Source organism: Petaurus breviceps, unplaced genomic scaffold (genome assembly GCF_028583685.1).
Source record: "Petaurus breviceps papuanus isolate PSGF00001 unplaced genomic scaffold, PetGlider_PUasm1.0 76, whole genome shotgun sequence".
NCBI classification, from domain to species: Eukaryota; Metazoa; Chordata; class Mammalia; order Diprotodontia; family Petauridae; genus Petaurus; species Petaurus breviceps.
The window spans coordinates 60,395,783-60,413,915 of NW_027186473.1; the positions used below are offsets into that span (position 1 = coordinate 60,395,783).

At 37.9% G+C, this 18,133-nt stretch overlaps 1 protein-coding gene across 2 annotated transcripts in view; it reads left to right on the forward strand.

Annotated features, from left to right (window-relative positions):
- Positions 1 to 18,133, forward strand: part of LOC138175178 (uncharacterized) — a 150,115-nt gene that overhangs the window by 109,273 nt on the left and 22,709 nt on the right. For both annotated transcript variants that reach the window (XM_069105589.1, XM_069105588.1), the window contains 3 exons: positions 3,230 to 3,341; positions 6,217 to 6,300; positions 12,404 to 12,527. In XM_069105589.1, the coding sequence (XP_068961690.1) occupies positions 3,230 to 3,341; positions 6,217 to 6,300; positions 12,404 to 12,527 (320 nt within the window). The remainder of the gene's footprint in view (positions 1 to 3,229; positions 3,342 to 6,216; positions 6,301 to 12,403; positions 12,528 to 18,133) is intronic.

Below are 18,133 nucleotides of genomic sequence, written 5' to 3' on the forward strand. Positions count from 1 at the left end.
GCTTAGTGGAAAATAATGCATGTAGGGTAGCAAGGTGGCACATTGGGTAGAGTGGCAGCCTGGATTCAGGAAGACCTGAGTTCAAATCCACCCTCAGACATGTACTGATTTTGTGATCCTGGGCAAGTCATTTAACCTCTGTTTTATCTCAGCTTTTTCTTCTGTGAAATGAGGATAATTATAGCACCAGCCTCCCAGGATAGTCAATATCAAATGAAATAATAGTAAGTATTATATAAATGTTAGTTGTTATTGTAAGATATGGCTTGTACCTCCAGTACAAGGACCTTCCAGTCTTATTTGTGCCCAATATAGTTAGCTCCTAATCACCTATATATTAAGGGTTCTGCACAAACGTGTTAAATGATAGACTGTCTTCTTGTCACCCCACACATCTGAGCCATCTTCTCCACTACCAGATCCAAGCTACCTTAACCTCAATGATTTTTGAACTGTTTAATTGAACTGAATGACTGTGCTAATACCTGAATGAGAAATCTTAACAGTATGAAAACAGTGGTCTTAAAATAAGAAGAACAAATGTTTCTTCTGCTACTCAGGGCAGTTCCTTAGAAACCCAAATAAATTAAGCATTTGGATTAACTGATCTCCAAGTCCCTTTCAGCTCCAAACCAACAATCCCAGGATCTCATGTCTTCTAAGCGTTTGTGATTTATACTCTTTCCCACAGACAAGCACATCCTCATTAATCCTGGTGCATTTTGACCTGTTTTCCAAAGAAAAGAACTTTTATGAAACACTTGTTTCCCATGCAGATCTCTTATAAAATAACTCCTATTCCATTGGCTGATATCAGATAAGCTTTATGTAGTAGAAAAAGGATTCAAAATGAGTGGAAGGCCACCCTAATTTCATCAATCCCATATTAAAGATTGGAGAAGCAGAGAATTTCAGTTAGAAGCAATTTCTGAAATTATATGGGTCAATGCCCACTTGAATTAGCACCCCTTTGAAAACATCCCTGCTAGGTGGTCTTTGAGCAGAATCCTACTTCAAGACCTCCAATAATAGGAAATTCCCCACCCTCCCAAGGCAGCCCACTTCACTTTGGGACAGCCCTGATTAGTGGGATTTTTTTTTCATGACATAGAACTACCTTGGTGCAATTTATACCCATAGATCCTTGTTTTATCCCCTGATACTAAGTAGGACAAGCCTAATCCTTCCTCCCTTTTATGAAATACTTTAAATACTTCGCCGGATGTCAGTGTCTCCCTTCAGTCTTCTCTTCATCAGATGAAACATATTCAGTCCCAGTAACTCAGGGGTTCTTAACCTGGAGTATATGAAATTTTTAAAAATAAATATACATATTTTTTTTGCTAATTGTATTTTAATATAATTGGTTTCCTTTGTAATTCTATTTTATACATTTAAAACATCATTCTGAGGGGTCCATAGATGTAGCAAGTATCCATGTTACCAAAAGATTAAGAACCTCTTTTCTAAGTGAGCCTCTAATGACATAGTCTACAAGTTCCCCTTAGCAAATGTCAAATAGCTACCTTCCTTCCTCAGTCCCCAAATTCTGGTCTCTCCCAATGGGGATGGGCAGGAAGTCCTTCTACACATCTGGACTTAACCCCTCTTGCCAAAGTATGCTCAATGGGATTCTCTTCCATTCATTTAGTATTCATTGTTGAATTAGGTGAATGCATCATGAGTTTTCATGACCAAAATATTCATCCTTTGGTCAGTGTTCTTATGAGGAATTCGTCCATCTTTAGGTAGGTTGCTCCTCAGCAGATTCAGCCTCTTTGCAGGACCTGTCTCTTATGATGGAACCTACTGCTTGTGTAGCACCAACATAGCCTTGGAGAACCCAGGCTCAGTTCCATGGCAGGGTGAGGCATCAGAGTAGGGTTTTATGAAGAATAATAATGAAGAAGCAATGGCCCTTGCCCTCAATGAACTTATAGTCTGATTTGTGCCCAATACAGGTCCTTTGTATATTGTTTACATAGTTATGTTAAATCACTCACTACACATTTCTTGTCAGCTAGGTGGTATCAGGGATAGAGAACTAGATTTGGAGTCAGGAAGACTTGAGTTCAAATCCTGTTTGAGACCATTATAAGATGTGTGACCCTGGGAAAGTCACTTAACCACTGCCTGCCTCAACTTTCTCATCTGTAAAATGGGGATAATAATAGTACCTAAGTCATAGGGTTTTTGTGAGGATTATAGATGAATATACAAATATATATATATGTATATGTATGTATATATGCATATATATATATATACACAAACCTCTCCATATGTATGTATGTATTTTAAAATTTGCAAATTATAAAGCACTATATAAATGCTATTTATAATTATCATTGTCACTCAGCACACTCCTGGGTTACCTCCTACCTTAAGTTGGTATGTGCTTAGAAAATAAAAAATAATAATAAAAATTTATGATGAGCAAGACAAAACCTGTACATGCAAAGCAATCTAAAAGAACAGGTATAGTAATGCAACCCAAATAAAAGTGGCCTAACCTCTTTTAAATGCTCAGCAATACAGTTCCCTTCCTCTTGTCCAGGAAATTGAGAGTTGGCTCTTTGGAGGAGCATAGGGCAGATTTACCTTACTCTTCAGATTTACCTTCCTCTTCAGCAGACAGGAAGTTGACCTTGGCAAGGGTCTTTGATGAAGACCTGGCATTGCAAGGTGGCTTCAATAGAGATGAGTGTGAGTTCTTGGAAGAGAAACAGAGGAGGCCAGAATTGCTTTTCTAGGGAGACTTATACCTTTGAGGCAGACATAACACATGAATCCACAAGAAACAAAGGGCCCTTAGTTCTGATGTGTAGCTCTCAGGCTTGCTTGTTATTCCTTCCCAAGGCCAGTCAGCATTTCTCTTTCGTATTGGTTTCATTGCTACATGCTCCCGTCAGTCAAGAAGCAATGAAAACCTTTTCTTGAGAGGAGCTCTTGTGCAGGGATTAGAGGGAGCCACAACATGAAGCCTTTTGTGCCTCCTTCAACCCGGAGGAGTCACCAGGCCTCTGCATCACATCTGTGGGGCTGCGTGATAGTCTACTGCTTGCCTTGATAAACAAAAAAGGTAGATTAAAAAACAAGTAAACAAACAAACATATTAAATGGCTTAGCAGTCAATTTCTGAATAAGTAGGTGACTTTCCTGAGTTTATTCCTAAACTTTCATAGAAACTCTTTGTTATATACTTTAAATTGTAAACTTTTCTTTTCAGATTGATATCTACATTAATGGACAGCATGTTGAAACATTTCAGGAGGATTTCACCTTTACAACAGATGAATTTGTTTCACCTGAAGTACCTGAAAAAGATGATGAGCTGAAAGGTATGTGCATCAACAGTGTCCAGTGCTTCATTTATGCCATAGAGGCATAGATATTTGTAAATATGTAAATAATATATATATATATATATATATATTTAATATTTATGCTCCCGCTCCTGTCTGCTCTCCTTTGGCAGCCAGTGGCTTCTTGGTAGATATACCTGAATGATGGAGAGGGCAATGCTGTTACTTGGCAATTAATAGTAACTCATGCATTGGTAGGAGATTAGGTCAATAAAGGATATAAATCTGGACAAGTGGGGTTAGACAGTTCTCTTAGGTCTTCCATTTGGAGCTCAAAGTTTATCATCCTCTTATCCCAACTTCAGAGGGAGAAATGAAAGGTGAGATGCAGAAGGGAGGATAAATGTGACAGGTCCAGTTTGTCCCCTTAATAGGGAAAGGGGAAGAGAATAAGGATTTATTAAGTGCCTGCTGTTGTGTCAGGCACTATGTTAAGTGCTATGTAGTCTTTCATTTGATAGAAGATTAAAATGAAATGAAGTCAAGAAAGACCTAATATTGTAAATGTTTTAGAGATGAGTGCTTAAGCTGGCAGAGCCAAATTCTCCAGGAGATGGCATTTTTAGACAGAAATCCCAGATGTGGGAGAGATGAGAAAGGTACCCAAGCTAATGATACTGTCAGAGGAAACAGAGTCAAAAAAGCAGATAAATTAAATCAGGGAAGAGAGGTGCTTGGGGAAGTCTTAAATGTACTTGAACTTCTTGCTTAAGAAATAACCTGTCTTTTAGAAATTTAACATCTTTCAGGAAGCTAGGATTAAGCTTCAAATTTGCTCTGACAAGATCAGTGGGGGAGATGAATTTCCACAAATATTTATTAATTGCCTAAGAAGAATTGTGAAGGTTAAAAAAAAACAAAACCAATTGCTGATGACTGTCATCATCACATTAGTGGAATTTAATACTAATGGTGGCTAGTAATATGGAAATATGTTTTACATGACTTCATGTGTATAATGGGTATCCTATTGCTAACTTTCTCAGTGGGTGGGGCTGGGGCTGGAGAAAGGGAGAGAATTTGGAAATCAAAATTTTAAAAATAAATGTTTTAAAAAAACAAAACCTCAGTATCAAAAAAAAAAAATCAGAGGTAAGCCTAGAAATGAAGGGAAAGCAACTGCTTAGGAATCAAAGGCTTAAAATAATACTAGAAATCAAGACCTGTTTGTTGGATGAAAAGGTGGCATGGTATAGTGGAAAGCATACTAGCTTTGAGGTCATGGGTTCAAATCATGTTTGCTTTTTCCAGTTTTATCAGACTCTCTGTGACCCCATTTGGGGTTTTCTCAGCAAAGACATGGGAGTAGTTTGCCATTTCCTTCTCCAATTCATTTTATGGATGAGGCACTGAGGCAAACAGGATGAAATGACTTGCCCAGGGTTACTCAGGTATTAAGTGTCTGAGGCTGGATTTGAACTCATGAAAATGGGTCTTCCTTATTCCAAACTTAGTGCTCTATCCACTGTACTGCCTTGGGCAAATCACTTCATCCCTCTGGGCATTAGGTTCCTTATTTGTAAAATAAGGGACTAGCATTAGGATGATTTCCAAATTCCTTTTCAGAATTAAATCTATGATCCTAGGAAAATCTGGTGTGAGTGTGGCAACAGGGAATTCTGGTTACTACATATTCTTGAATGCAAAAATCAGTCAACAGTGTAAAAATCTTCCTAATGTGAACATTATTAATTCAGAATTTATGGTAATCAGAAACCTAGCAAATTAATCTTTTCATTATCTGTGGGGAAAGTCTTCCTAAACAAGAAAAGAAGAATGTGTGGCATTAGAGATGGGGATATTTTGCCTATTTGAGAAAATTAACTTATTTTCATTACTTTATTAATGTTCAAATATCAAATCAGTATTCCCTATTCATTGTAGCAGGTCCAAAAAACTTTCTAGTTAACAATACCTTTTGGCTAGCCTACTCTGAATTATTGCATATTAAAAATAGTAAAACTTCATTTATTTAAAAATATTCTGTAATTTATGCAATTTATTAGTTTAAGCTGCTCTTTCTTATTCTGATCCTTTGCGGGAAATTTCACTGCACTTTTATTCTCTTCACCTTTATCATCATTAACTGATATTTACAAATTAACCATATTGTACAGGGTGGTAAACGCTACAGAATGTATACATATTTGTGTATTCCAAAAGGAAGCAATGGAAGGGAAGCATAGTGCTGTATATAGAAGGCTTGGAGGTGAACAACCTGGGTTTAAAGCCCATATTTGTCACCTGGTAGCTCTGTGACTGTGGGCAAGTCCCTTAATCTCTCTGACCCTCAGAATTTAAGTCAACAACCAGTTAGCCTTGGGAGCCTTGGGGAAGCGAATTCGTACAAGAACAAAATACAGGTTCTTGATATGTTTCCATAAGAAATGGCAACATGAATGTAGAAAGGCATTTGTCTCCCTGAAGCCCTACAGAAAGGAGTGGTATTAAATTATCTGTTTCTCATTCATTGTTGAATTATTACAATTACAGGTATTTTTCCATTCTAGAAAAATGTTACGGCTTTACCTTTATGGGAAGTTGCAGATCCCATAAATGATGTTGTGGCCAGCTCTGATTTCATTGCTGAGATAATTTTCATAATAGGACTTTTTTGCAATGGACAGAAAAATGCATTTATGCCATAACTTTTGAAATATGTTAATTTCCATATGTTGTCCTAAAAACTGAAGCTGTAGGGGTGCTTGAGAGAAAAGCTTCAGAAAAACAATTATTGATTTTCACAGACTGAGTGGCTTGGGCTGCAGCAGCTGAACTATAGGCTGTGCTAACTGAAAACAAAACAAACCAGTGGTTAGATTTCTCTTCATTTTTTTTTTCCCCCGCATAGATCTACCACATGGCTCACTGACATATCGTTTAGAAGATCTGGCCTATACCAGAAGTGGGGATAAAGGCAACTCTGCAAATATAGGTATTTTCTTTACCTTGTGTTTTTAAAAATCCCTGCTTGGCATATTTTTATATATTGTCATATTTGGGCACTAAGCTGTCTGGGAATGTAACTATCTCTGATCTAAGACCTTACCAAAAAAGAAAAGAAAGAGTTGTAGCTTTCAAAACAATAATGTCAAAGAATAACGTCCTCCCTTTCCTTGAAGTCAGAAAAGCTGATCCTGTTTCTGAGTATTTTAAGTTCCTCATTCTATGAATTTTAGAATGGTGGTTCTAAATTCAGTTTCCATTTCCCTCACATTCCATATTTCTTTCTTATCTCTAAGTTTGTGTTCTTTCCTCTTCTTGGTATATTTTCCCTAAAAATATAGTAAAGTAAGAAAAAAAACACAAGAAAATTCAAAATCTTGGTTAGAATATTTCTCCCCATAGGTTTCAGGGAGGTAGATTCTGACTTAATATCACCAAGGAGAAATTCTAGAACTAGAACAGGCCCAAAATGGAAAGGGCTGCTTCAACAGGTAGTAACTCCTTATTATTAGAGGTAGACAAGCAGAAATAGGATGACCACTTGAAGGTGGTGTCACAGAGAGATTTATGCTTCAGCTAGGGATTGGACTAGATAATCTCTATAGGAGGTCCTTTTCAAATCCAAGATTTCTGTGATTCCTTTCCCTTCTAATCTGTTCATTAAATTGAAGAAACTTAGTCAAGCACCTAGTATACTTGAGTGTGGTGGCAGGCATCAGTTCTCTTTCTCTTCTTACTGTACTCCCCCTTATTCACTCTTAGGAGCATTCTTCAGTCCTATTAAACACTCTGTTGAGAACCCTCTGATTAAATACTGAGTACCTATAGCAAACATTAGACATGGGTTGCAAAACAGCCATTCTGTAGTAGAAAGTCTCCACAAAGCTCAGTGTTGACTTTGTGTAAAACTAGAAGAATGTGTGACTGTTCTTGTTAACAGCGCCTAGGTATTAGTTAAGAAAAAGCAGTAATACCACTGAAACCTCGTTTAAACAACCTGTATCAAAGGGCACTTAGGTCCCTCAGAGCTCTGGAGAAGATGTCCATCAGAGAACATGAACTGATGACAAAAATATCAGAGAAGGGGTTCTTAACTCTAACAGACCCTTTGGCAGCCTGCTGAAATCCATGGTCTCAGAATAACATTTTAAAATACATAAAATAAGATACATAGGATACAAATAAACCAGTTATATTGAAAAATAGTTATCAGACCTATCTACAGATCAAGGTGCCCAGCGGTCCTATATTAATAACCCTTGTGTTAGAAGATACCTGCTTCCATGAGGAACACTACATATGTGTTTCTTCCTTATATGTTTCATTCTCCCCACCCCACTTTGGGAAAAGGATACATAATTGGTGCCACACATGAGTTCAGTCTGGATAAGAGGACCTGATCATGAAGTATTTACTTGGGCAAAGGGCCAGCCTTAACTGCCTGGCACTTCTACCAGCTTCCTGCATCCTTAGCTACCTGGTGTACTTTCTTTATTCCAGAGATTCAGTTGCTAAAGCAAAATCTCCCCCACTCCTCAATCCTGGCAATCCCAACTACATTTAGCTGTAGCCCTCCTCTCCACAGTCCAGATCATCCTCTGATTTCTGGAGCTCATCATAATGTTAAATTCCCCTTAATTCTAAATCTTAAGACATACTCCTGGCATTTTCAGGCCTATTCAGAAACATGGCAGCACCTCTATGGCCATCCTCTCCAGTGCAAATTACTCCCTCTCTCATGCCTCTCAACACATTTGTTCACCATTATCATTTCCATACAATCTATTGTGAATATCTTCTTCTCCCCTACTTTGTGCCTCAAAAACGCTTGCTTGCTGTTTGTCCTTCATTCTTGAAGAGGACTGTGACATCAGGAAAGTGATGTTGTGACATACAAGAGAATTGGATTTAAGTGAGGGAAGGTTGTGCAAAGTCACCAACATAACTTTCTCCTCTGGTGCCATCTGGATCCAGTGGCCAGATATAGACCAGGACAACTGGAGATGGCCCAGGCTGCACTGGAGGACCCTTGACTTTTTCAGGCCAAGGTCTTCAACTGGTCTCAATATGACTGAGGCAAAGTCCATTCAGTGATTAAGGCTTAATAAGAAATGAGGCTAGAAAGAAGTCTACCTCTTCCAAAAGAAAAAGATCTGATCTGGGAGGGGAAGACCCTCAGGTTTCTGGTTAAAACAGAAGCAATTGCTATTTGCATTCATTCTGAGCCAAGCAGGACCCAAACCACAACCAAGTAGAGTGTGGCTTGGGACCTATTGTTGGCCAATCAATGAGAGCAACAGATTTCAGTTTCAGAGATTAGGATTTATGTTCCCTTTGTGCAGAGCACTGAAGGTAAGCTGTGGCCAGATATAGATCTGGATAACTGGACATGACCCAGGATACACTACTAGGGGACCTTGACTTTTCATACTAAGTCTTCAACAAGTCTCAGTTTGACTGAGGCAAAGCCCATTAAGGCTTAAAAAACACTATCCTTTACTTCAGTCTCTGAAGAAGTAGCATTTCTCCTTATCAAGGCTAACCATTTCTTTTCTACCCTTGATCCTATCTAATCCTATCTCCTCTAAGGTCTTGCCCTAAGTGAACATTATCTCCCTCTGGCTCTTTTCCAGTTGGTAAAACATTTGCAAGTCTCCCCTACCCTACAAACCAAAACAAAACACCTTATTCTTGACCTTACTCTTTCATTTCTTGAAATTATCATCCAATCCATCAATACACAGTCTCACATCTCCAACTACTTTTCAGATGTTTCAAATAGCATGTCCAGTAGACATCTTAAGCACAATGTGTTCAAAACAGAACTCATTATCTTTCCCCCAAACCCTCCTCCCCTCCTACCTTGCCTATAGTTATAGAAGGCAGTGCCACCCTCCCAGTCCTTCAGGCTCCCAAACCAACAGTGAAGAATCCTGGCTTCCTCACTATCTCTGTGTCCATATCCAAGCTGTTGCCAAGTCCTGTTGATGTCATCTTTTCAACATCTCTCAAATACGTCCCCTTTTCTCATCTGATGCTGCCACCACTCTGATTCAGACTCTTGTCACCTCACACCTGGGTTATTGCAGTAGCTGGTGGTAAATCAGCCTTCTTCAAGTCTCTTCCCACTCCAGTCTGTCATCCATTCAGTCTAAAATGCTGGTCCAATATCATGTCACCTCCCCTACTCAATAAACTCCAGTAGCTTCCTGTTGCCTCTATAAAAAATACTCTGTTTGGCATTCTTACACCTCACTCCCTGATACATACTCTTTGATCCAGTGACATTAGCCTGGCCTCCTTAAAGTCTCAACTAAAATCCCATTCTTTTTACAGTAAGCCTTTCCCAACCCCTCTTAATTCCAGTGCCTTCCATCTGTTAATTATTTCCTATTTTTCCTGTATACAACTTGCTTTATACACACACACACACACACACACACACACACACACATATTTGTATGTTGTCTCACCTATCTGATTATAAACTCCTTGAGGGAAGGAATTATCTTTTGTCTCTTTTTGTACATTTGGTGCTTAGCACAGTGCTTGGCACATAGTAGGTTCTTAATAAATATTGATTGATATCTCCTCTCTTTTCTACTGCTACACTCCTAGAAAGAGTTCTCTACTCTTGCTACCTTTACTTTCTCACCACCCACTCACTTCTCATGCCCGTACAACTAGGCTGCTTCCCTTCTCAAACTCCTCTTTTCAGGATCACTAGCCATCTCTTAACTGCTAAATCAGTGTCCTTTTCTTAGTCATCATCCTCCTTGCCTTTTCTACAATTTTTAATCCTTCAATTCCCCCACTTACTAGATAAGCTTCTGTCTTTTAGCTGCCATGGCACTGCTACCTTATTTCTTTTTCTACCCATTCATTATCTGTTTTATTTGAAAAATAATTCTTTCTCCAGTACCCTGGGCCAGTATGTCTTCCATCATTGTCCTAGGTCCCCTTCTCTTTTCACATTGGACTCTCTCCTTTGGTGATCACATGAGTTGCTATGGATTCCATTTTCATTTTTACTCAGATGACTCATATCTTCTTATGCAACCCCAAACTCTCTCTTGAATTCCATTTGCCTGCTCAACATCTTTTTTCTAGATGCCCTGTTGGTGTCTCAAATTCTAGATATGCAAAATTAAACTCTTTGAACAATTTTTATAGTAATAACAATATTGTAAAAGATAATCAACTCTGAAAGACAGTACTTATGATTGGCCCAATGACCAACCACAATTTCCAAGGACTTACGATGAAACATGCTATCAACTTTCAGAAATAGACCTGATCGACTTGGAGTGAAAATTGTGGCATATTTTCTATATCTTTATTTTTCTTGCTTTTTTTTTCCTTTGGAATTTTCTTAGAAGATGGATAATTAAGAAATTTGATGTGTGTGTCTATACATATCTAACAACATATCTTCTGTTTTTCTTGCCTTCTTAGTGGGTAGGGGGAGAAAAAGAATTCAGTACTGAAAATAAAATTCAATTTTAAAAATTGAACTCATTTTTTCTCTTTAAACTTAGCCTCCCTTCTTCAGCCTTTCCCATTTCTTTTGAAGGCACTTCCATCTTTCCAGGCACCACAGTTTATAATTTGATCAGCATTCATCACTTTTTCATCTCTTTTATCCCCCAAATTCCAGATCTTGTCTTTCCTTGTTCTCATTTGCCCCTTTCTTAGGACCCCCATCTTAGTTCAGGTCCATATCATTTCTGATCTGAACTGACAGGCTCCTAATTGTTTTCCTTTCTTCTAACCTCTCCTCTCTCCAGTCTATCTTCCATACATATAATATAATCTTCCTAAGACACAGCTTTGACTATACCATCACCCTACTAAAAAGTCTTTCTGGGGCTCCTTCTTGCCTCTTGAATAACATACAAACTCTTCATTTTGCTGTTTTCATACTCTGGCTCCCACCTAGTTTTCTAGATTTATTTTTCATGATATCTTTCATGTACTTTATGTCCCAGCCAAAGTGGACTATGAGCTGTTCCGTGAATTGGAGATTCCATCTCTGACTTCCTTAAATTTACACAAACTGCCTCCCCCATATCTGGAATATAATGCCTCTACACCTCTTGCCTCTTAGAATCCTTATTTTCTTTTACTATTCAGCTCAGGATCTGCCCCATTCCAGATCCCACCCTCAGTTGTAAATGCTCCTTATCCAATTACCTTCTATTTATCTGTTTACTTGATGTATCTCCCACAAAAAAGCAAGCACATTGAGGGCTAGGACTTGTTTTGTCTTTGCATCTCCAGCATCTAGCACAAAGCTTTGAACACAATAGGAACTTAATAATGTTTGTTGCACTGAATTTATTGTGCCTGCCTAATGAACTCTGAATTCTTTAGCTAAGCTCTTTTTATACACAATATTAATTATTGCAACCAAGTTAACTTTATTAAGCTAAAAGGATCCAAAAGTGTGGGTTAGCCAGTTATACAGAGATACTTCTTCTCACAAAGCCTGAGATGCAAATTTGTCAATGGAAGATCTTTTTCTTGTTGAAGTAGAAAAATGACCTTACAATTTCATTAAACTAATGTGGCAAAGATAGCTGAAACCCACCTTTCTACTACTCCTACAACTCTCCCACCCAACTGTAATGTACTTCTTTTCAAAATTAAATTTAATTAGTTTTTAGAATTGTACAATTATCCCTTGAAATCATTGTAGAAATGTGAGAAGATACAAAACCAGTGTCAAGAATACTTATCGGGAGGGGCGGCCAGGTAGCACAGCGAGTAAGAGCACTGGCCCCAGAGTCGGGATGACCTGGAATTGAATCCGGGCTCAGACACTTGGCACCCACCCAGAAACACCTGGCCATGTAACCTTGAGCAAGTTACTTAACCCCAATTGCTTTTTTAAAAAAATACTTATCGAACTATGAAAATACTTATTGGACTATTTGCCCTTGGTTGGCAATATTCCATTGGTCTGTAAATATAGGAAATGCATGACATATTCCTAAATAGATTTAATCCACATACTAATATTGAAGATAGTGTGAGGTATCTGGTTATCTATGGACTGTTATCTTTCTGATGTGATATTTTATATGTTGCAGGCATTGTTGCACGGCACCCCCTCTATTATCCATACTTAAAAAAAATCCTAACTGCTCAGGCAATAGAAGACTACTTCCAACACCTTCTGCATAAAGAACAGGCAGAGGAGACTTTAGTCACAAGGTATGTGTTATATTCGTATTTTTTGCATTTGTGGTTTTAGGTTACTAAAAGTTGTTTTTATTTTTTGATCTGGATCTATGATTTCATCAGTTAATTAACAAGCATTTATTCAGTGTCTTCTATGTGCTGTGTGGATTGTTCAGGAAACAGCATTAGTATGAGACACACAAATAAGGAGGGCAAAATAGGTATCCCCATGTGAAATTTATCATATCTGATATTGAGACCAAACTATATATAGCAGAGACTCAACACGATTCTCTTTTTTCATCTTCTTTGTAAATAGAAATGCTTGTGTTTGTTGGTGTTTATCAAATTTGTAATTTTTAAAAATCAGTGCAGGGAATTCTCTATTCCAACATAGATCAGCAGCTGTGTTTATGTTTTAGAGAGTTACCTGGGACACAGATAAGCTAAGTGATTCGCCCAAGGTCACATAGATATAGGAGGCTTAAACCTAGGTCTTTCTGACACCAAGGCTTGCCCTCTACCTGCTAAGGAAAGCCACCTCTTTCTACAATAGTCACAGTAGTTTCAGTTAGGTGGCTTGGAATCCTTGTACCTAACCAGTTTAGAGGGTCAGTGTCAAATGAGGTATGGTCACACACCAGGTTGTGTTGCTCAGACTCCAAGTGCAATTCAGAGGTGGGAGAGACCAACGTGGGCTAAAGAAGAGGAAAATAAAATGGAGGTTGTACAAAAATAGCTAGAATTTATATAGAGCTTTTCACATGCTATCTTATCTGAACCTCATGACAACCCTGGAAAGTAAGTGTTATTATTATACCTATTTTATAGATGAGGAAACTGAGACTGAGAAAGGTTAGGTGACTTTATTCACTCTACCATCCAACTTCCCAGGGGTATGACTCACGAAGTCATACAAAGTTAAGCTATCATAGGGTTAAAATGACATCAGTTTGGCAAATTGAATCTCACAGAAATCAACGTGCATACTTTAAACAAGGAGTGTTACATTTGGAAGACCGAATTCTCAGATATTATGCACATTTTATAATATTTGGGAATTTTACTATATAACTTTTAGAAAATGTATTTCAAATGTTACAATGAAACACAGATGATTTTTTTCTAATCCGTTAAAGTACTTCCTCATCACTTTGATGATTTTCACATCTTGACATGATGCTTTTCAAATTTCACCCTACAATGTATTTCATGACCTTCACCAAGATGCTACTCCAATACCCCATCATGGCTTAGAGGCGAATCTATATTCTAGAAATCTTTGTCACCAGAATGTGCACTGTGACTATTCCTATCAAGCTGAGAAAGTTTTGAGAACTGGTCTGGTGATGAACCATGTGGCACATCTGAGTCGAGTCTGACTTCCAAGGGGCCCTTCACCAAATTGGCCAGATGACAAATGTTTTGGCCATAGCTATTTTTTAAGACCCTCTGCTAAATTAGAAGGTCTGTGAGGCAGTGTGGTACAGTGGAAAAAGCATGGTTTCTGGAGTTAAAGACCCTCACTTTATTCAAACCTCACTTAAGACATTTTCTGACATGCAATAGACCCTTGCTGGACCTTGTTTTCTTATGTGTAAAATAGGGGGCCTGGACTGGATGGTACCTGAGGTCCCTTTAACTCTGTATCTATGATCCGATGGTGTGCATTATAGCAGAGGGAAAACACATACTAATAAAATTATAGATCCTTAAAGAATATTTCAAGATAGAGATTACTATTTCTATTTCTCCAGTGATGATGTTTTTGATTAGTAAATTGGAAAATCTGCAAAATATGAGAGTCTATAAGTCAGAAATAGGACAGGTTGGGGAGTAGAAGAATAGTAACTTATATCTCTGTTTCTATAAATCTCTAGAATTTCCTTTTGAGTAAAATCCATTTTCCTTAAAATAATGTAATCTTTTTCACCAAATGAATATGTTCAACTGTGTATTCACAACTGCTGCCAACAGATACAATATGTGTTACTGAACCAGTACATGGCTGTATATATGATGTTGGTTAAAGTCTGTGCTGTCATGCATGTACAAAACACATAAGCATATGCTTTTTTATGTGTACATACATGCCACTACATACATGCATATATATGCATATATACATGTGTACACATATATGCATATATACACGTGTGTATACATGTATACCTGTGCCCATACATATACATATAGACATAGGCATAAACATACATCTCTGTATATCTTGCCAGTAAAAAGACAGAGCTATCTAGCCTTGGGAAAGTATAGGAAATCAAACCTGTGATGTTGGCTTCATTAAGGTGATTGGCTGCAGTAGCATTCATATATTAGGAGAGGTTTTTTTTTTTTAAACATTTAAACTTCTCTTGTGATACTACAATTATATATACATTAAGAGATAACATTCAATCTAAGCCAAAGGAGAGAAAAACTTATATTGGAAGCAATATTTTAAACAACTAAATATTGAAAAGCTTATTGAATTAGAACAGAAATACTAATCTGGGCTACTAGGGTACCATATGACCACCAAAAGGTTATCAATAGTATACTTCAAATCATCTATTTGAAGGTCAAAAGTATTACTTATGATGTTGCCTCTTTAGAATGGAAATAATAGCATTCTTTCTCTAACTCTTAACTCCTTTCTGGAAGTGTTTGTTTAATTATCTTCGGGAGGATTAACCTGATGTAGAAAGATATACACACACACATATATGGGTAAATATATATATATATATATGCATGCATAGGTATGTGTATATATGTGTGTGTATTTGTGTGTATGGTATTCAAATTCTTAAAAATAAATAGAAAAAGCAAAGTCCCCTGGTTTATACCTGGTTTGGCTGGCTTACTTGGTTTCAGTGTGAGTGTATTTTTAAAGGTTGATTTCTCTCCCAATTTTCCAATAAAATTTATTGTGTTATAAATAAGCATTCTACAATTTCAATTTTTTAAAGGAACCCATTTGGCGTTTTCTTGGCAAAGATACTGAAATGTTTTTTTTCATTTCCTTCTTCAGCTCTTTTTATAGTTGAGGTAAACAAGGTTTAGACTTGCCCAGGGTCACACAGTAAGTGTCTGAGGTCATACTTGAACTCATAAAGGTGAGTTTTCCTGACTTAAGGCCCAGAATTCTTTCCACTCCTTTTGACTTTCAGAAGTAGGAACCAGAAAGCAATGAAAGGCATATAAACTCTTGGACAAGAGCTCCGAAGCCCTGTACCCCTCAAAGATATACTTTGCTAAATTTGGGGGAAGTCGTCCTAGCACCATTGGTGAAGATGATAATTGATGACATTTGTAGAAGGGTGCACAAAGTACTTTTATGCACATTTGATCCTCATGACAACCTTGTGAAGTAGGCACTATGGGTACTATTAGAGTGACTTTACTAAGGAGGAAATGGAGGCTCTGAGATGTTAGATGAATTGTTCCTGGTGATATCCTGCAGAGAAGTGTCATGGAAGGGATTCAACCTCAGGCCTCTCCTGACTCAGCCCAACATTTTATCAGCTCCCATACCTTATCAGCTGACCGACATGTAGCTACAGCTTAAAGTCTGTACACAGCACAACTTGTCCTGACAGCTAGCCCAAGGCTCTTACAAAGATTGGCTTCGATCTGAATTTATGGTGTAACCGGCATGTCAGTAATATATAACTTTGAACTCCTTTATTTATAGATACTCACCCTCTAGCAGGAGGTAGTAGCTGCCAACTTGTCCTGGGGACTAGGAAGACCCAAATTTAAGCCTTTGATATTATCTGTGTGAGTCTGGGCAAACCACTTAATCTCTCGCTATTCCAGACCATCCTCTAAGAAGCTGAGTTTCAGAGAAGGTGCTAGATCTGAATTGGCAGAAAGAGTTTCCTTATCCAGGAATTCCCCACAGCAGTGAAATTACAGGTCTAGCCTCTTCCCTATCAACAAGCAAAGACTTTAACATGTATGTTTTACTTATTTATTAATTTTTGTTTGGGCTTGTTATTTTATTAGTGTATGAGACTCCTGGTGAGGAAATATCCTCCTCTAATGAAAAAAAAAAAAAGTAATTGTTCTGCAATGTATAGTCTTAGAAAATTACCTGGAAAACTGAAACTTTAAATGACTTGCTAAGGGTCACAGTTAGTAGGTGTTAGAAGCAGGACTTGAAATGAAGTTCTCCTGATTCAAAAACAAGTCTTCTACTCACAACTACTCTTAGTATGGACACCAAAGGTAGATGACAAGCAACCCCGAAAAGGGCTCAGCAAGCCCTCACGCCAGAGTTGCTGGTCCTCCCCAAGAACTCCATACACCCCAACTTTCACCTGTGGCTCCAAGAAGCTGTACTATGGGCAGTGGCCACACCCTGATAAACTGTCTTGGTAGACACCAGATTGAGGGTAACCAACAGACCTCAAACTCATGGAGGAGTTAAAAGGTGTCTACCCCAAGACTTCCTCAGGTAGAAGGAGAATATGACAACAATTTGTTCCAAAAGCCACGAAGGTGGATGAAATAGGCGCTATGGAGTGCTTAGAGCTTGGTCAGACATTGATGAAACCAAAGTGACCCACTGCATTCTGGGCCATTGCCAGTTACCCTGATTTTTGTCTTGCCACTGGACTTCAATGACTCTACAAGGGAGAGTAAGGCTGATGACATTGTACAGCTCTGCCTCACTTAAATCCAATTCATGCACTAGTGAAGACATCACCCTACGATGTCATTGGTTCTCTGAAAACAAAGGACAAACAGCAACAACTCTCAGTAGATTTTATAGATTGACTAAATTGTGAAATTAAGGAAGCAATTCATAATAAATGAAATCATATCCTCTAGTGGTTTCTTATTACCTATAGCAACTTTTCAGGTTGTAGGACACCTTTTCAAATATACAAAATGTCATAAGCCACTCTTCATCCTTCTCTCAATCTGTTGATTGAGCTAAGTAGGTGGTTTAATGGAGTGATCATTAGATCTAAAGTCAGAAAGTTTTGAGTTCAAATCTTGCTTCAGAGCTTACTAGTTATCTTACTCTGGGTAAGCCAGAAACTCTCTTGGATTTAATTTTGTCATCTGTAAATTGGAGATAATAATCTCATCTACCTGTGAGGATCAAATAAGATAACATTTGTAAGCATTTTGCAAATCTTAAAGAACTATGCATTTTCTACCTGTTAATATTGTTTGGACAAAAACTGATGACAAAAAGCTTCTCTAAATTTAGTAACATATTTTTAAATGAATGTATATTTCATCAATCACAACAGCATTCATATTCATTTGAAAAGTAGTGCTACATATGTATGAGACATTCATCCTACAAAATGGCAATGTTTGGTGCATATTGATTCAGTGTACATTCATTAAGCACCTGTTAAGTCAAAGGTCTGTCACCAGAAAGAACCTTAAAGGCCATCTCATCCAGTCTCCCTTACTTTACAGATGAGAAAACCAAGACTTGGTGAGGTCACAGGAATTGCGCAGATCGCATAGGCAGCAAAGCCAGGATTCAAATCCATGTCCTGTGGCACCAAACCATTCACCTCATCCTGCTGTATCACTCTGAGTTTCTTCCACAGCTACAAAGCACTGTGCTAGTCTCTAGGGATATACGTAGGCAAAAATGAAACAACTCCTGCTGT